Genomic DNA, 16,387 nt, shown 5'->3' on the forward strand with positions numbered 1-16,387 from the left:
TGTTTGATCAACCTAAACACCGGGGTTTTACTGTAAGATCGCACAAACTTATCAGATGGGGCTAACATGGTTAACGAAGCAAGGAAATAACTATTTGCAAAAAAGGGAAGGCTAATTGAGGTTATTTTCTCAACAGAAGCTTGTACATTGTGTATGTAAGAAAGGATGACGCGGTCGTTGTTAATGTGGAAAATTGGGTTTCCAGTACACTGCTTTGTGTGCATGTTGTGGTGACTGTGAATAAATATGTATTTTTGGCCAAATAGTAGTACTTTTAAAATTGTTTTAGTATTATAGTGATTTTATTTTGTTTTAATCAATCTATACAAAACTCTACATCGAAGAAATGGATCGATGACTCATCTTTGAAATTTACGCCATATTTTTTACCGGAAGTGTCAACTTTGTATTTAAACATTTACAACAGAATAGAATTAGGGGTTTTGAGGATAACTTAAAGCCAAAAGTTTAATGACCAGCACAAAAAAAAAAAAACACATTGTTTTTACATTTTGAAAAAAAGTTGAATATTTAAATAATAAATTGATATTTCTATGTCCGCAATTTTGGATATTACCGGCAGTAGGGGTTTTAAAGACATATTTCTTTTACATTGTATCCATTAGAAGCACCAACGAAAGGTTCCTGCACAATGTAATGATAGTAGCATTACGTCTAAACACATTTTAATTACCCTCCCTAAAAATAAGCTTATTTTAGTACAATGTTAGATTTTACCGGAAGTAGGGTTTTTGAAGACTCCTAATCTATATAAGATATTCAAAAGTAGTACATAACAAAAATTTGTACCAAATATTATGATAGAAGGATGATAATAACACATTTTCAAAAACTAGCCTTTGACATTGGGCTGATTTAAGTTATTTTGGATTTTACCGGAAGTGAGACATTTTTTTTCAAATGCCTCCGTATCTGAAATAAAAGAGTAATAATTCAGGAATGCCAAATTTCATGCTTGTAGCAGGATGTGCACAATTCGTCTGTAATATGCTTGTAGCCGCCGGACTAGAAAAACTAAGGATTTTCTTATACCAGGCATAGATTACCTTAACCGTGTTTGGCACAACGTTTTGGAATTTTGGATCTTCAATGCTCTTCAACTTTGTAATTGTTTGGCTTGATAAATATTTTGATATGAGCTTCACTGATGAGTCTTATGTAGACGAAACGCGTGTCTGGCGTACTAAATTATAATCCTAGTACTTTTGTTAACTATTGAAGCTAAAATCTTGCAAACAAGCCTTTAATAGTTAGATCCAAAATTCCAAAACGTTGTGCCAAATACGGCTAAGGTAATCTATGCCAGGGATAAGAAAATCCTTAGTTTTTCTAGTTTAAAATGTCCCTTAAAATTGATATATTTCCAAGGATTTTCAATTAGATCATATAAACGTATAACGCATGTTGGTGATAAAGAGCTGCGGCAGCGGCATGAGGGCATGGTACTCCTGTCGCTTTTTTTCCACAAGTTCCATTACTCCAAAATGCCATATCAGAAATTATAATGAAATATAAAGGGCGTATACTTCATTTAAGGCGAAAGTTTGATTTATAGTATAAGATATTTGTCTAGATTGGAGGGCTTATGAAATCCTAATAAATGTTGTGTTAAATTGTGTTACTTTTAAAAATAAAATCATCGATTATTTTCTGAAAAATTCACGGAAGGGATACTTTGGTTAATTTGATCAAATAATCACTTACCAAGACCGCGTCTATTCTATGAATAATGTATGCTACAGCAATGACGTTTATGACGCTATATAGATTATTTTAATCCACTAGAACAAGTAACAACATCTTAATTTGTAAGAATAATCATCTGACTGTTTGTGAATGAATGAAAATTTTGCAATACTTATTCGCTTTCTTTACATTCCTTGGACTCAAATTTCACCACCCCCAGAAACCAGCATTTCTGTGTTGACATAATTGACCATTAATATAGTCATTATTATTGTTTACAAAAACATTTTTTTCGAAATACTAGTTCTTTAATAGGATTTTCTACCGTAGGAATAATCTGTATTTGGAAAAACCTTTTTTGAATTTTGTACTCTGGATGCAACTTATTCAAACGTTTTTTATTCGAACGTCACTGGTCTTTTGTAGACGAAACGCTCGTCTGACGTGCAATGTGTAAAGTCTGGTATTTATAATGAGTATATGTTCCATCACTTGGACGATGCCATTGTTGGTGGAGGTTTATCACCCTGGGGCTATTACCAACCCAATAGTTTGTACTTGTTTTGATATACATTAGTATTTGTCTGCATTTATTTGTGATGATATGCATTAGTATTTGTCTGCATTTATTTGTGATGATATGCATTAGTATTGGTCTGCATTTATTTGTGATGTTATGCATTATTATTGGTCTGCATTTATATGTGATGATATGCATTAGTATTGGTCTGCATTTATTTGCGATGATATGCATTAGTATTTGTCTGCATTTATTTGTGATGATATGCATTAGTATTGGTCTGCATTTATTTGTGTTGATATGCATTAGTATTGGTCTGCATTTATTTGCGATGATATGCATTATTATTGGTCTGCATTTATTTGTGATGATATGCATTAGTATTGGTCTGCATTTATTTGTGTTGATATGCATTAGTATTGGTCTGCATTTATTTGTGATGATATGCATTAGTATTGGTCTGCATTTATTTGTGATGATATGCATTAGTATTGGTCTGCATTTATTTGTGATGATATGCATTAGTATTGGTCTGCATTTATTTGTGTTGATATGCATTAGTATTGGTCTGCATTTCTTTTTGATGATATGCATTATTATTGGTCTGCATTTATATGTGATGATATGCATTAGTATTGGTCTGCATTTATTTGTGATGATATGCATTAGTATTTGTCTGCATTTATTTGTGATGATATGCATTAGTATTGGTCTGCATTTATTTGCGATGATATGCATTAGTATTGGTCTGCATTTATTTGTGATGATATGCATTAGTATTGGTCTGCATTTATTTGTGATGATATGCATTAGTATTGGTCTGCATTTATTTGTGTTGATATGCATTAGTATTGGTCTGCATTTATTTTTGATGATATGCATTATTATTGGTCTGCATTTATTTGTGATGATATGCATTATTATTGGTCTGCATTTATTTGTGATGATATGCATTATTATTGGTCTGCATTTATATGTGATGATATGCATTAGTATTGATCTGCATTTATTTGTGATGATATGCATTAGTATTGGTCTGCATTTATTTGTGATGATATGCATTAGTATTGGTCTGCATTTATTTGTAATGATATGCATTAGTATTTGTCTGCATTTATTTGTGATGATATGCATTAGTATTGGTCTGCATTTATTTGTGATGTTATGCATTATTATTGGTCTGCATTTATATGTGATGATATGCATTAGTATTGGTCTGCATTTATGTTCGATGATATGCATTAGTATTTGTCTGCATTTATTTGTGATGATATGCATTAGTATTGGTCTGCATTTATTTGCGATGATATGCATTAGTATTGGTCTGCATTTATTTGTGATGATATGCATTAGTATTGGTCTGCATTTATTTGTGATGATATGCATTAGTATTGGTCTGCATTTATTTGCGATGATATGCATTAGTATTGGTCTGCATTTATTTGTATGATATGCTTTAGTATTGGTCTGCATTTATTTGTGATGATATGCATTAGTATTGGTCTGCATTTATTTGTGTTTATATGCATTAGTATTGGTCTGCATTTATTTTTGATGATATGCATTATTATTGGTCTGCATTTATATGTGATGATATGCATTAGTATTGGTCTGCATCTATTTGTGATGATATGCATTAGTATTTGTCTGCATTTATTTGTGATGATATGCATTAGTATTGGTCTGCATTTATTTGCGATGATATGCATTAGTATTGGTCTGCATTTATTTGTGATGATATGCATTAGTATTGGTCTGCATTTATTTGTGATGATATGCATTAGTATTGGTCTGCATTTATTTGTGTTGATATGCATTAGTATTGGTCTGCATTTATTTTTGATGATATGCATTATTATTGGTCTGCATTTATTTGTGATGATATGCATTATTATTGGTCTGCATTTATTTGTGATGATATGCATTATTATTGGTCTGCATTTATATGTGATGATATGCATTAGTTTTGATCTGCATTTATTTGTGATGATATGCATTATTATTGTTCTGCATTTATTTGTGATGATATGCATTAGTATTGGTCTGCATTTATCTGTGTTGATATGTACTAGTATTGGTCTGCATTTATTTGTGATGTTATGCATTAGTATTGGTCTGCATTTATTTGTGATCATATGCATTATTATTGGTCTGCATTTATTTGTGATGATATGCATTATTATTGGTCTGCATTTATTTGTGTTGATATGCTTTAGTATTGGTCTGCATTTATTTGTGATGTTATGCATTAGTATTGGTCTGCATTTATTTGTGATCATATGCATTATTATTGGTCTGCATTTATTTGTGATGATATGCATTATTATTGGTCTGCATTTATTTGTGATGATATGCATTAGTATTGGTCTGCATTTATTTGTGATGATATGCATTATTATTGGTCTGCATTTATTTGTGATGATATGCATTAGTATTGGTCTGCATTTATATGTGATGATATGCATTATTATTGGTCTGCATTTATTTGTGATGATATGCATTATTATTGGTCTGCATTTATTTGTGATGATATGCATTATTATTTGTCTGCATTTATTTGTGATGATATGCATTATCATTGGTCTGCATTTATTTGTGATGATATGCATTATTATTGGTTTGCATTTATTTGTGATGATATGCATTAGTATTGGTCTGCATTTATTTGTGATGATATGCATTAGTATTTGTCTGCATTTATTTGTGATGATATGCATTATTATTGGTCTGCATTTATTTGTGATGATATGCATTAGTATTGGTCTGCATTTATATGTGATGATATGCATTAGTATTGATCTGCATTTATTTGTGATGATATGCATTATTATTGGTCTGCATTTATTTGTGATGATATGCATTAGTATTGGTCTGCATTTATATGTGATGATATGCATTAGTATTGATCTGCATTTATTTGTGATGATATGTATTATTATTGGTCTGCATTTATTTGTGATGATATGCATTAGTATTGATCTGCATTTATTTGTGATGATATGCATTATTATTGGTCTGCATTTATTTGTGATGATATACATCAGTATTGGTCTGCATTTATTTGTGATGATATGCATTATTATTGGTCTGCATTTATTTGTGATGATCTGCATTATTATTGGTCTGCATTTATTTGTGATGATATGCATTAGTATTGATCTGCATTTATTTGTGACGATATGCATTATTATTGGTCTGCATTTATATGTGATGATATGCATTATTATTATACAATTATTGACTTTTGATGAGGTTGATACAATGATTTATCAACCCCAGAGATGTGATATTCACCAAGATCAACCCCAGAGATGTGATATTCACCAAGGCCAACGGCCGAGGTGAATATCACATCTGGGGTTGATAAATCATTGTATCAACTGATATCAGAAATCAACAATTGCTTTATTATATGACTCTTTAGTTCTCAGTGTCATTTTCATATTTTTAGATTGTGAAATATATCCTTGGTTAGATGGTATTTTGCCTAGACTGTTTTTATTTTATGCTTGGGTTTGATTTTTAGGCATATTTAATTCTGCATAATTAAAACGTTCTCCGTGCGAGCCTCAGGATAAAATCTAAACAAAATACTGTCCAATTCATTGTTTGGCAAATTCTCGAAATCTTCAGGTAGATTTTTCTCTCTTAAATAAGATTTAAATGTCCTCACGCTAGAATCTGTTGATCGGCGTGTATTTTTAGAATCCTTTTCTATCAAAATCTTCTTAATTTCCTCATTATTTAACGATGGAAAGCGTTTTTTCAGTAGCTACTTCTGCTGCTCCAGCCATACTTTGTTGTCGGAAACATGTAACTGTCGTCTGTTAGATCGAAACGATTTTATGCCGAGAGCGCTGATTGGTTGATATTTATTCGGTCGTCCAATTAAAAACCATTTTATTTATACATCCCTTAAATAGCTAACAAGAATTCCCCGTTTCTATATTTAGGTACACGGACGCTGTTCCAAATCTTATATTAACCTCTCGTGATTTTTGACGCGGTGAATATAATGTTTTATCAAAGAGGATTTCCTATGCTTTTAGCCAATGAGAAAACAGAAAATTTATAGTCATATAATAATGGTCTGCATTTATTTGTGATGATATGCATTATTATTGGTCTGCATTTATATGTGATGATATGCATTAGTATTGGTCTGCATTTATTTGCGATGATATGCATTAGTATTTGTCTGCATTTATTTGTGATGATATGCATTATTATTGGTCTGCATTTATTTGTGATGATATGCATTAGTATTGGTCTGCAATTATTTGTGTTGATATGCATTAGTATTGATCTGCAATTATTTGTGTTGATATGCATTAGTATTGGTCTGCAATTATTTGTGTTGATATGCATTAGTATGGTCATCATTCTAAACTAACATTGTTGTCACTAAATTGGAATTTTATTTGTCTGTTTATACCGCAGTCCCACTAGGCCACGATCACACTACGATCTGTGAAAAAAATGCAAACTTTGATGATCGTAGTACGATCTTGTAGATCGCAGTAAGGTCGTATCACGGTCGTGGTGATCATTCTACAAGATCATGATGAGCGTGGCTAACTTTGAACATGTTTAAAACAATCGTGGTGCAGTCATGGCGAACTCAGGTCGTAGTAGAAGCGTAGTGAGAGCGCACTAAGATCGTAGTAAGATCGCCAAGGCCGCTGTACCATCGTAGCGAGAGCGTAGCGAAAGCGTGATTTTATTCGGAGAAACTGCGCTACGATCTCATTGCGACGTTATTACGACCTCACTACGACCATCGCGTTCACACTGCGACCCAACTACGCTTCCACTACGACTATACCACGCTATTCACGACCATAGTATGATTCTAGCACGCCCTTGTCGTCCTCATCACGCTCTTCTTACGACCTGACTTCGTTCATACTACGATCATCATTCTCATTGTCATTTTCACATAGAATATATTAAATCTCTCAAGGTTTTGTTTGTCTGTATGTAATTTGGACTTCTTGTTCATTTTCTCTTACGACTCAACCATGCTTCTCGTTTTCATTTAGATTAGACCGTTGGTTTTTCCCTATATGGTTTGAATGGTTTTACACTAGTAATTTTGGAGACCCTTTATAGCTTGCTGTTCGGTGTGAGCCAAGGCTCCGTGTTGAAGGCCGTTCCTTGCCCTATAATGGTTTACTTTTAAAAATAGTTACTTGGCGATGGAGATTTGTCTCATTGGCACTCACACCACATCTTCCTATATCTATTGACACATCTGTGTCATCTCTGCTATCGTTCACAAAAATCTCAGCTTTATAGACCAGCAATAGGTTTTAATTTAGGTCGGATTGGTCGGTCCGACATCTCTGCTTGATCAAGATATGATACTATCAGAGCTCCCTCTGCCTCTTAATCAACCCTTACCACCACGCCCACATGTTCTAGTAGATTTTGGTGGCATGACTATATTGTTTTTAAAAAATCTACGTATCAGTCAGAAATAAAAGGAATGGAACTGTATTCATATGGAACACGATGTTGACGTTATTGCTGAGAGCGTAGTAAGATCGCGGTATAATCGTGGTTAGAACGTGCTATAATCGCAGAAGAAGCGTGGTAAGATCGTGTTGCAATCGGATAACTCGTGGTATGGTCGTAGTGAGAACGTGATGAGCGTAGAAAGATCTTGATAAGCGTAGTGAGGTCGCAGAATAAGCGCGGTGAGAACGTGTTATAATCGTAGCGGGATCGATGTTGAAGCGTAATTAGGACGTAGTAGCTTCGTGAAAGCAACTCAAATTTACATTTTCATGCCGCTCATACCGCGACCTCACCACGATCTGAATTTATTTTAGATCGCGGTGAGCGTGGTGCGATCGTGGTCTAGTGGGACTTGGGCTTAATATCCCACTCCCACAAGACCACGATCGCACTACGATCTGTGAAAACAATGCAAATTTTGATGATCGTAGTACGATCGTGTAGATCGCAGTAAGGTCGTATCACGGTCGTGGTGAGGTCTTCAAGATCGTGATGAGCGTGGCTAACTTTGAACATGTTCAAAACAATCGTGGTACGGTCGTGCCGAAAACAGGTCGTAGTAGAAGCGTAGTGAGAGCGCACAAAGATCGTAGTAAGATCGCAAAGGTCGCTGTATTATCGTAGCGAGAACGTAGCGAAAGCGTGATTCTATTCGGAGAAACTGCGCTACGATCTCATTGCGACGTTATTACGACCTCACTACGACCATCACGTTCTCACTGCGACCCAACTACGCTTCCACTACGACTATACCACGCTATTCACGACCATAGTACGATTCTAGCACGCCCTTGCCGTTCTCGCCACGCTCTTCTTACGACCTGACTACGTTCATACTACACTCATCATTCTCATTGTCATTTTCACATTAAATATATTAAATCTCTCAAGGTTTTGTTTGTCTGTATGTAATTGGGACTTCTTGTTCATTTTCTTTTACGGCTCAACCATACTTCTCGTTTTCATATAGATTAACCCGTTGATTTTCCCGTTTGTATGGTTTTACACTAGAAATTTTGGAGACCCTTTATAGCTTGCTGTTCGGTGTGAGCCAAGGCTCCGTGTTGAAGGCCGTTCCTTGGCCTATAATGGTTTACTTTTTAAAATAGTTACTTGGCGATGGAGAGTTGTCTCATTGGCACTCATACCACATCTTCTTATATCTATTGACACATCTGTGTAATCTCTGCTATCGTTCACTAAAATATCGTCATTTCAGCTTTATGGACCAGCAATAGGTTTTAATGTAGGTCGGATTGGTCGGTCCGACATAACTACTTGATCAAGATTCGTTACTATCAGAGCTCCCTCTGCCTCTACATCAACCCCTACCACCACGCCCACGTGTTCTAGTAGATTTTAGTGGCATGACTATTGTTTTCGAGAAATCTACGTATTAATCAGAAATAGAAGGAATGGAACTGTATTCATATGGAACACAATGTTGACGTTATTGCTGAGAGCGTAGTAAGATCGCGGTATAATCGTGGTAAGAACGTGCTATAATCGCAGAAGAAGCGTGGTAAGATCGTGTTGCAATCGGATAACTCGTGGTACGGTCGTAGTGAGAACGTGATGAGCGTAGACAGATCTTGATAAGCGTGGTGAGGTCGTAGAATAAGCGCGGTGAGAACGTGGTATAATCGTAGCGGGATCGTTGTAGAAGCGTAATGAGGACGTAGTAGCATCGTGAAAGCAACTCAAATTTACATTTTCATGCCGCTCATACCGCGACCTCACCACGATCTTTATTTATTTCAGATCGTGGTGAGCGTGGTGCGATCGTGGTCTAGTGGGACTGGGACTTAAAGTGAAAAGTTAAGTTATCTATCGACTAAGGTTAAATCAACCATATCCTGCAGAAGGAAATTATTGTATCACGTCAGGAAATTGACAATTGTTTAATATTCGTTTGGCATGTTTATTGTGTTTGAGATTTTATTTGCCGTTTGATAAGGGACTTTTAGGTTTGATTTTTTCTTGTTGGAGTTTGTGTTGTTTTGTTATTTCACTTTCAAATTTGTTCTCGTCCTACACATGCATGAAATATATGCCACTGGACGTGTAGCAAAAACAATCAATCAATAAATGAATCTGGCGAGTATGTCAAGTCTGGTATCATAAACAGATGCACTTTTTGTTTTCTATATAGCATAAATATCTAGAACTTTAAGTGTTTTATTTACTTTAAACGATGAGATTTTCAAAATGTATGTGTGCAACAATAAAAGGTACGTGAAACTTAGAATTTATAACGATTAAAAATAGAAAACATACTTTTACTATTGCCAAGGTCGTGCGTTTTGTTAATTTTAGTCTTTAGAAAAACTATATAAAAAAAATACGATATAAGTGACATATCATAGAATATACTGACCCAAAATATCATGAGAAATATTAAAGGACTTAGCTTAAAAGTGTAATTGTTATTCTGTTTAACCTCAGTTGTTCACGGGATGCTCAACTCGAATCATTTGTATCGGGGTTATACGAGGTGGAATACTTGATTAATAAATCTTCACCGAGTTTTACATCCCTAATTTATATATGTGAAATAGACATTTAAATTGTAACCAATTGGTAGCCCAGAGGTTTCGTCGATATGTTGATGTCAGTAACACGTAATAGACGGGTTGGATACCCAGTGAAGGAATACAGAATTTTAAAAATTGAAGGTAAATTTTAAAAATAATTCCATTAGTGAACAGAAATCAGTAAATTAGTCAATTCAAACTTAATTAGGTACACATAGGAAACGATAGTATAATATAGAATATAATCTAGTGAGCCCATTTCAGCGACGGATTTAGGTTTTATAAATTTTCAGATCTGAGCGTCATTGATGAGTCTTGTGGAGACGAAATGCGCGTCTAGCGTACTTAAATATAAACCTGGTACCTTTGATAACTAATTAGAGAACGTTGATTCTAAAAAAAAATCTACAGTTAATGAATAGGCACCGCAATGGTTTAAATTCAGAGAAACAATTGTATTTCAAGGTTTCAAATACATGTATATGCTTTAAGGGACCGTGCACTATTGTTGCTTTTTTCATCATAATGATTATACATATTGATACAACTAATAGTTTGATACAGCACCAAAATCAACTTTTGTTTTATTTCAAGCTACAGTGACCATGACCCTTTGCATTTGTTGATCCCATAACCAATATGCTTCTTTCTTTTCCCGGTTGGTATTTCAATTATTTTTATATTACGTAACAAGGACCTTAAACTTTGACCTCTTGACTTTCAAAATCAATAGGATTCCTTTCACGTCCTGTATATTCCGCCGTTATTATCCAATCCAATCAATTAAGGGAAAACTCAAGTTTCCATCAGGAAACAGTTTGTCGAATCAAAATATTTCAAAAAAACCTTGACCTATGGCCCTGAATGGCAATAGTCTTGTTTTTTCTGGGGTTTTATTTTAAAGTAAATTATTTTATTGATATCAAGCAAGAGATACTTAAGTTATCAAACCCGTTGTTTCGAACACTTGGACTTAATGACAAAGGACGACAGAGTGCTTATCGTGTGCTATTTTTAAAGGGAATCATGATAACTTCTAGATTTTCTAGCAAGATTGCAAACAAAGCAGAACACCATTTATTTGTTTCCCGTTAAGATATAACAATTGTGATCTTGTTCATCAATTACTAGTGTTTGGTCGATACCACGTCTGGTTGAATGCAAGTTCCTTAATTAATAACCCATCAGCTCAGTAGTATTTTCTTCAGTACTGACAGGATTTATATAAAAAAAGAAGATGTGGTATGATTGCCAATGAGACAACTCTACACAAGAGTCCAAAATAACACAGAAATTAACAACTACATGTATAGGTCACCGTACGGCCTTCAACAATGAGCAAAGACCATACCACATATCTCGAAATGACAATGTAAAACAATTTAAACGAGAAAACTAACGGCCTTATTTATTTTAAAAAATGAAACATGTTTTTATATGTTATAACATGTTTTTTCGTCTTCAATTCTCAATTTATAGATACAGAAATTTAACTCTTTCTTGCTAATTTTGAATTAGGCTATTCCTTTTCTGACCGATTCTTCACTTTCAAAAGCCTCAGTTTGAGTGTTCCTAATGAAAGTAAATCCCGTAAGTGCTTCGGACTCACATAATATGTAAAGTTTCATTTTCATGCTAAAGTCATTAGTAAGAATTCTGATGAAGAGACAACGTAAAACATAGCGATTGGTAAATTGATAGGCATTTACCTCTATTTTTAGCACTATTGTATTTCGTCGTGGGTGGCATTCAGTTTTATTGGCGGAGGAAGCTGGAGTGCCCGGGGAAAACCACCAATTCTCGATAAGAAAACTGACAATACTAGTTTACAAAGATTAAATTTGAACATATCTGACATTTCCCGGATTTTAACTTACATCCTCAGTGTTGAAAGGCTAGTGATACTGAAGTATCACTGAGTTTATTGCTATAAAACCAGGTTCAATCCACCATTTTCTACATAAGAAAATGCCTGTACCAAGTCAGGAATATGACAGTTGTTGTCCATTCGATTGATGTTTTTTTTTATTTATGCTTTTGATTTTGCCATTTGATAAGGGTCTTTTCCATTTGAGTTTTCCTCGTAGTTCAGTATTTTTGTGATTAAACGTTTTAGACTAATCTATCACCCCAGATGTCCCTTAAAACATAACAAACATTAGATATTGAATCTATTTTGTAAAATGGCGCTAGATTTTTACATCATAACTAACCCAAGTAAAAAATCTAAACAATAATAAGCAATTTGATTAACCTGTCTCTCATAAAAACCTAGAATAACAGCACACCCTATTATCCTCAATATCAACAAACCAGCATACACAAACTTATATCATATGATAAAGAAACCAGTTATTCACGTTTGACGTTAAATTGAGGTACAGTATACTACCCTGTAAAATAAACTTTTACATAGGAAATAAGTAAAAAAAACCATTGAATGTTATATTTATTTTTTATTTTGTACAAACGGTACAAAGCACTTCAGTATCATCTTTGTATGGGGGACATCTCAGACTACCACATTTCGTTCTGATGGGATAAACCAAAGCACCATTTTCATTGGATGCTCGATTGTCTAGTGGTTTTGCGTCTCCGTCCATACAGATATAGTCTTTATTGTTGTGAGTTTTGTATTCACTCATAAAAAAACCACTGTACTCGGATTGCCATCCTTTGTAACAAGACTTCCTCCCTAAATTAAAAATAAACAAGAATGTGTCCATAGTACACGGATGCCCCACTCGCACTATCATTTTCTATGTTCAGTGGACCGTGAAAATTGGGGTCAAACCTTTAATTTGGAATTACAATTAGAAAAATCATATCATAGGGAACATGTGTACTAAGTTTCAAGTGATTTAACTTTAACTTCATCAAAAACTACCTTGACCAAAAACTTTAACCTGAACTTCGCACTATCATTTTCTATGTTCAGTGGACCACGAAATTGGGATCAAAACTATAATTTGGCATTAAAATTAGAAAGATTATATCATGGGGAACATGTGTACTAAGTTTCAAGTTGATTGGACTTCAACTTCTTCAAAAACTACCTTGACCAAAAACTTTAACCCGAAGCGAACGGACGCACAGACGGACGCACAGACGGACGGACGAACGAACGGAGGCACAGACCAGAAAACATAATGCCCCTCTACTATCGTAGATGGGGCATAAAAAAAGTAGATTTAAAATATGCAATTTCTATATTAAAACATATTTAATTTATACTTTATACTTTGAAATAATGATTGCAATAATAAAGAATAAAGCATAACTTAAAGCAGTTGGATTTAAGATTATTTCATATTAAACCTTATAATCAACAATAAGTTGTGACAATGTAGGTTTATATTACACCAAATATTTTAAAGCATATTTATTAAACTTTTCAAATAATAGTACAAGCAAATATCTAAAATGAAATTACCTGGTATCATTAAAACAGAAACTCTTCCTTTCCGCCTGCATACAGCACACGAGACCTCTTTTTCGACCAAACTAGCAGGTAAACCTGATGGTTTAGTGTCGGCATGTATCTGATACTCGGCACCATATAATCCTTCATTAGCATAGGAGTTTGCTTTACCATTTTCAGGATCACTCGGTAAACAGAGGTAGTTTGAACCTCCTCCTTTGTTAGTGTAAAGGTTACCACCAGCCTGGCCTGAATAATTTTAAGGGTAATTATCTTATTAAAAACGTTATTATTCAGATTATTTATTTGTATGCAACGATGAAAAAGATATCACAAAATAATTTTAGGAATTAAAATACCAGTGGTTGAGACAGCACGTCTTTGAATAAGTGTTGTAGATTTTTACTCAAGCATTAGCAAACGTGTTATGTTTAAGCATCCGTTTAGATAACTTCAACCTTATCATGACCCTAGTAATGTCATATCCTCAATTTCCTTTGAATCTACAAAAATAGATTATTTTCAACGAGTACCTGGCCTTGAAGTCATTAAACTTTCGAGTCAGTTTTTTATACTAATACTCCAAAACCAACCAATCAAAATGCTTAATTTCATGTTTCGAACTAGATTTTTGTGCACCAAGCACTGTTTTATGACTTCAACCCAAGGCCTATTCTAAAGGAAGAAGATTATTTATGTTATGACATTTGTTGTAATTTTTAATGCAACAAAATAAGATACAACATAACAATGATTTTTAACAAATATTAAATGTGCATATGGCATTATATATTCATAACATATTTATAAAAAAAAAAAAATAGTTAGCGAGTGAAAGTATCTTTTTATGTTTAGAGCTCTCATCTATCTATAGGTTTGCACGAATATGACCCTACGCATGAATATACCTGTATTTAAATCACCGTATATAAAAACACCACAGTCATCATGACTCAGTGTCAAATTGATTTGGTGAGAGAAGCAACCAAATGTGATTACGAACACCTCGACACAAATTTATTGAAGAGAGAAGCTGTGTTTACCATTGACGACGAGACTAAAGTAATTATTAAGAAAACAGGAAGACGACTACAGCAAAAGACATTCATTCATATCGTTGTAAAGGGTAAAAAAATCAAAATCAACAGAGACGTGTGGCTAAAATTGTGTAATCTGAAAGAGAGTATAGTGTTTCTACATTCTTTTATTGAAGATCACTAAACTTCATTTGTTTTGAGAACAATCGCCATGTCGGGCATGGAGAAGAAGCTTCTAACTACAGTCTTGATCTATTCTTTTGCCGAGGTGTTACAGGAATTGATTACAAAGAAAACGAAAGAAACGTGTTCTGGTTGCCAAGTTGAACACCCCAGTCAACATAACCACGAATGTTTGATGAAAAGCGAGCAGGAGCACTTGGAAAGACATTTTGAAACAGCATGTCGTTCGTTTTTACTTTTAGATGTGTTGATTAAATTCAGAGAAGACGTAAAAAAACTGAACATGTCTTCAGAATTTGTGTGCAATTACTTCCTACTTAACGTGATCGTATTGGACAGACTACGTAGTCAAACAATAAAAGACAATGTTAACCGTTTAATGGAAAAAAGAATCAAATCACGTGAAAACTTAATATGACATTTTTATTTTTTTAAAATTTCTTCATATATTGTACATTGTATGTAATTTCATTTATTATTTATATTCTTGTATTCATGTTTGAAATTTTGTGCGTTCAATAAATATTTCTCAACTTGTTTTCTTTTTGAAATTTGTTGGTAGAACTGAGGCTTTTCTTTCACGATTTGGTTTTACAATGTTGGTTTTCAATATTCTGTGGTCAAATGATTTTTAACAGTTTTTGCATTGTTGGTTGAGAACGGAAGCTTAACACGTCAAAAAGGAACACCGATGCCAAACACGTAAAAAAAACCATACCAAAATATAAAAAAGGAGCTAAATACATGTAAAAAGAAAAATCAACAAAAAATACTTATGTATCAAACATATAAAACTCGAACTTAAACTTTATTTCAGTCATTTGTGGGAAAATAAAAACTGAAAAAACTCAGACCATGTCAAGTGGAGATCGTACGCTTTTACCTTTCCAAGCACCATGTTCTATTTTAATTGTGGGACCGACACAAAGTGGAAAAACTATGTTGACTTTTCGCATAATTAAACAAGCTGGGGGTATGTTTTCATCCCCTCCTGTAAAAATTGTATATTGCTATTCTGTTTATCAAGAATTATTCACAAGTATGGAAAAAGAAATAAACAATATAACTTTTCATGAAGGTTTACCAAGCAGTGATCAAGTGGATGCATGGTCAGAAAAAAGGGAACACATGCTTCTGGTTTTAGACGATTTGCTCGCAACAGCAGTGAACGATGTGGAAGTTTTAAATTTATTTACGGTAAAATCTCATCATCAAAACATAAGTCTTTTAATGCTTACTCAGAATTTATATCATTCTCCGGGTAAATTCATGCGCACCATTTCCCTGAATGCATCTTACATTATTTGTCTGAAAAATCATCGTGATCAACACCAGTTAACCGTACTTGCTAAACAAATTTTACCAGGTCAGGTGAAATATTTCATGTCGGCCTACGAACTCGCCACCAAAAAAAAGTACGGATACTTGACGATTGATTTGAGCGCTCACACAGACAAACTTTATT

The 16,387-nt window shown here is 33.9% G+C and overlaps 1 protein-coding gene across 3 annotated transcripts in view; it reads right to left on the reverse strand.

The window, feature by feature from the left end:
• The window catches only part of LOC143079396 (uncharacterized), a 344,537-nt gene that overhangs the window by 128,815 nt on the left and 199,335 nt on the right, over nucleotides 1-16,387 (reverse strand). For 2 of the 3 annotated variants that reach the window (XM_076254710.1, XM_076254709.1), the window contains exons 3-4: nucleotides 13,715-13,951; nucleotides 12,723-12,976 (exon numbers count right to left, since the gene is read on the reverse strand). The exons of the other annotated variant lie outside the window; for it this stretch is intronic. In XM_076254710.1, the coding sequence (XP_076110825.1) occupies nucleotides 12,738-12,976; nucleotides 13,715-13,951 (476 nt within the window). In that variant the 3' untranslated portion in view covers nucleotides 12,723-12,737. Of the gene's footprint in view, nucleotides 1-12,722; nucleotides 12,977-13,714; nucleotides 13,952-16,387 lie in introns of those variants that run through there. 3 annotated transcript variants of the gene reach the window in all.

Source organism: Mytilus galloprovincialis, chromosome 6 (assembly GCF_965363235.1).
Source record: "Mytilus galloprovincialis chromosome 6, xbMytGall1.hap1.1, whole genome shotgun sequence".
NCBI lineage: Eukaryota > Metazoa > Mollusca > Bivalvia > Mytilida > Mytilidae > Mytilus > Mytilus galloprovincialis.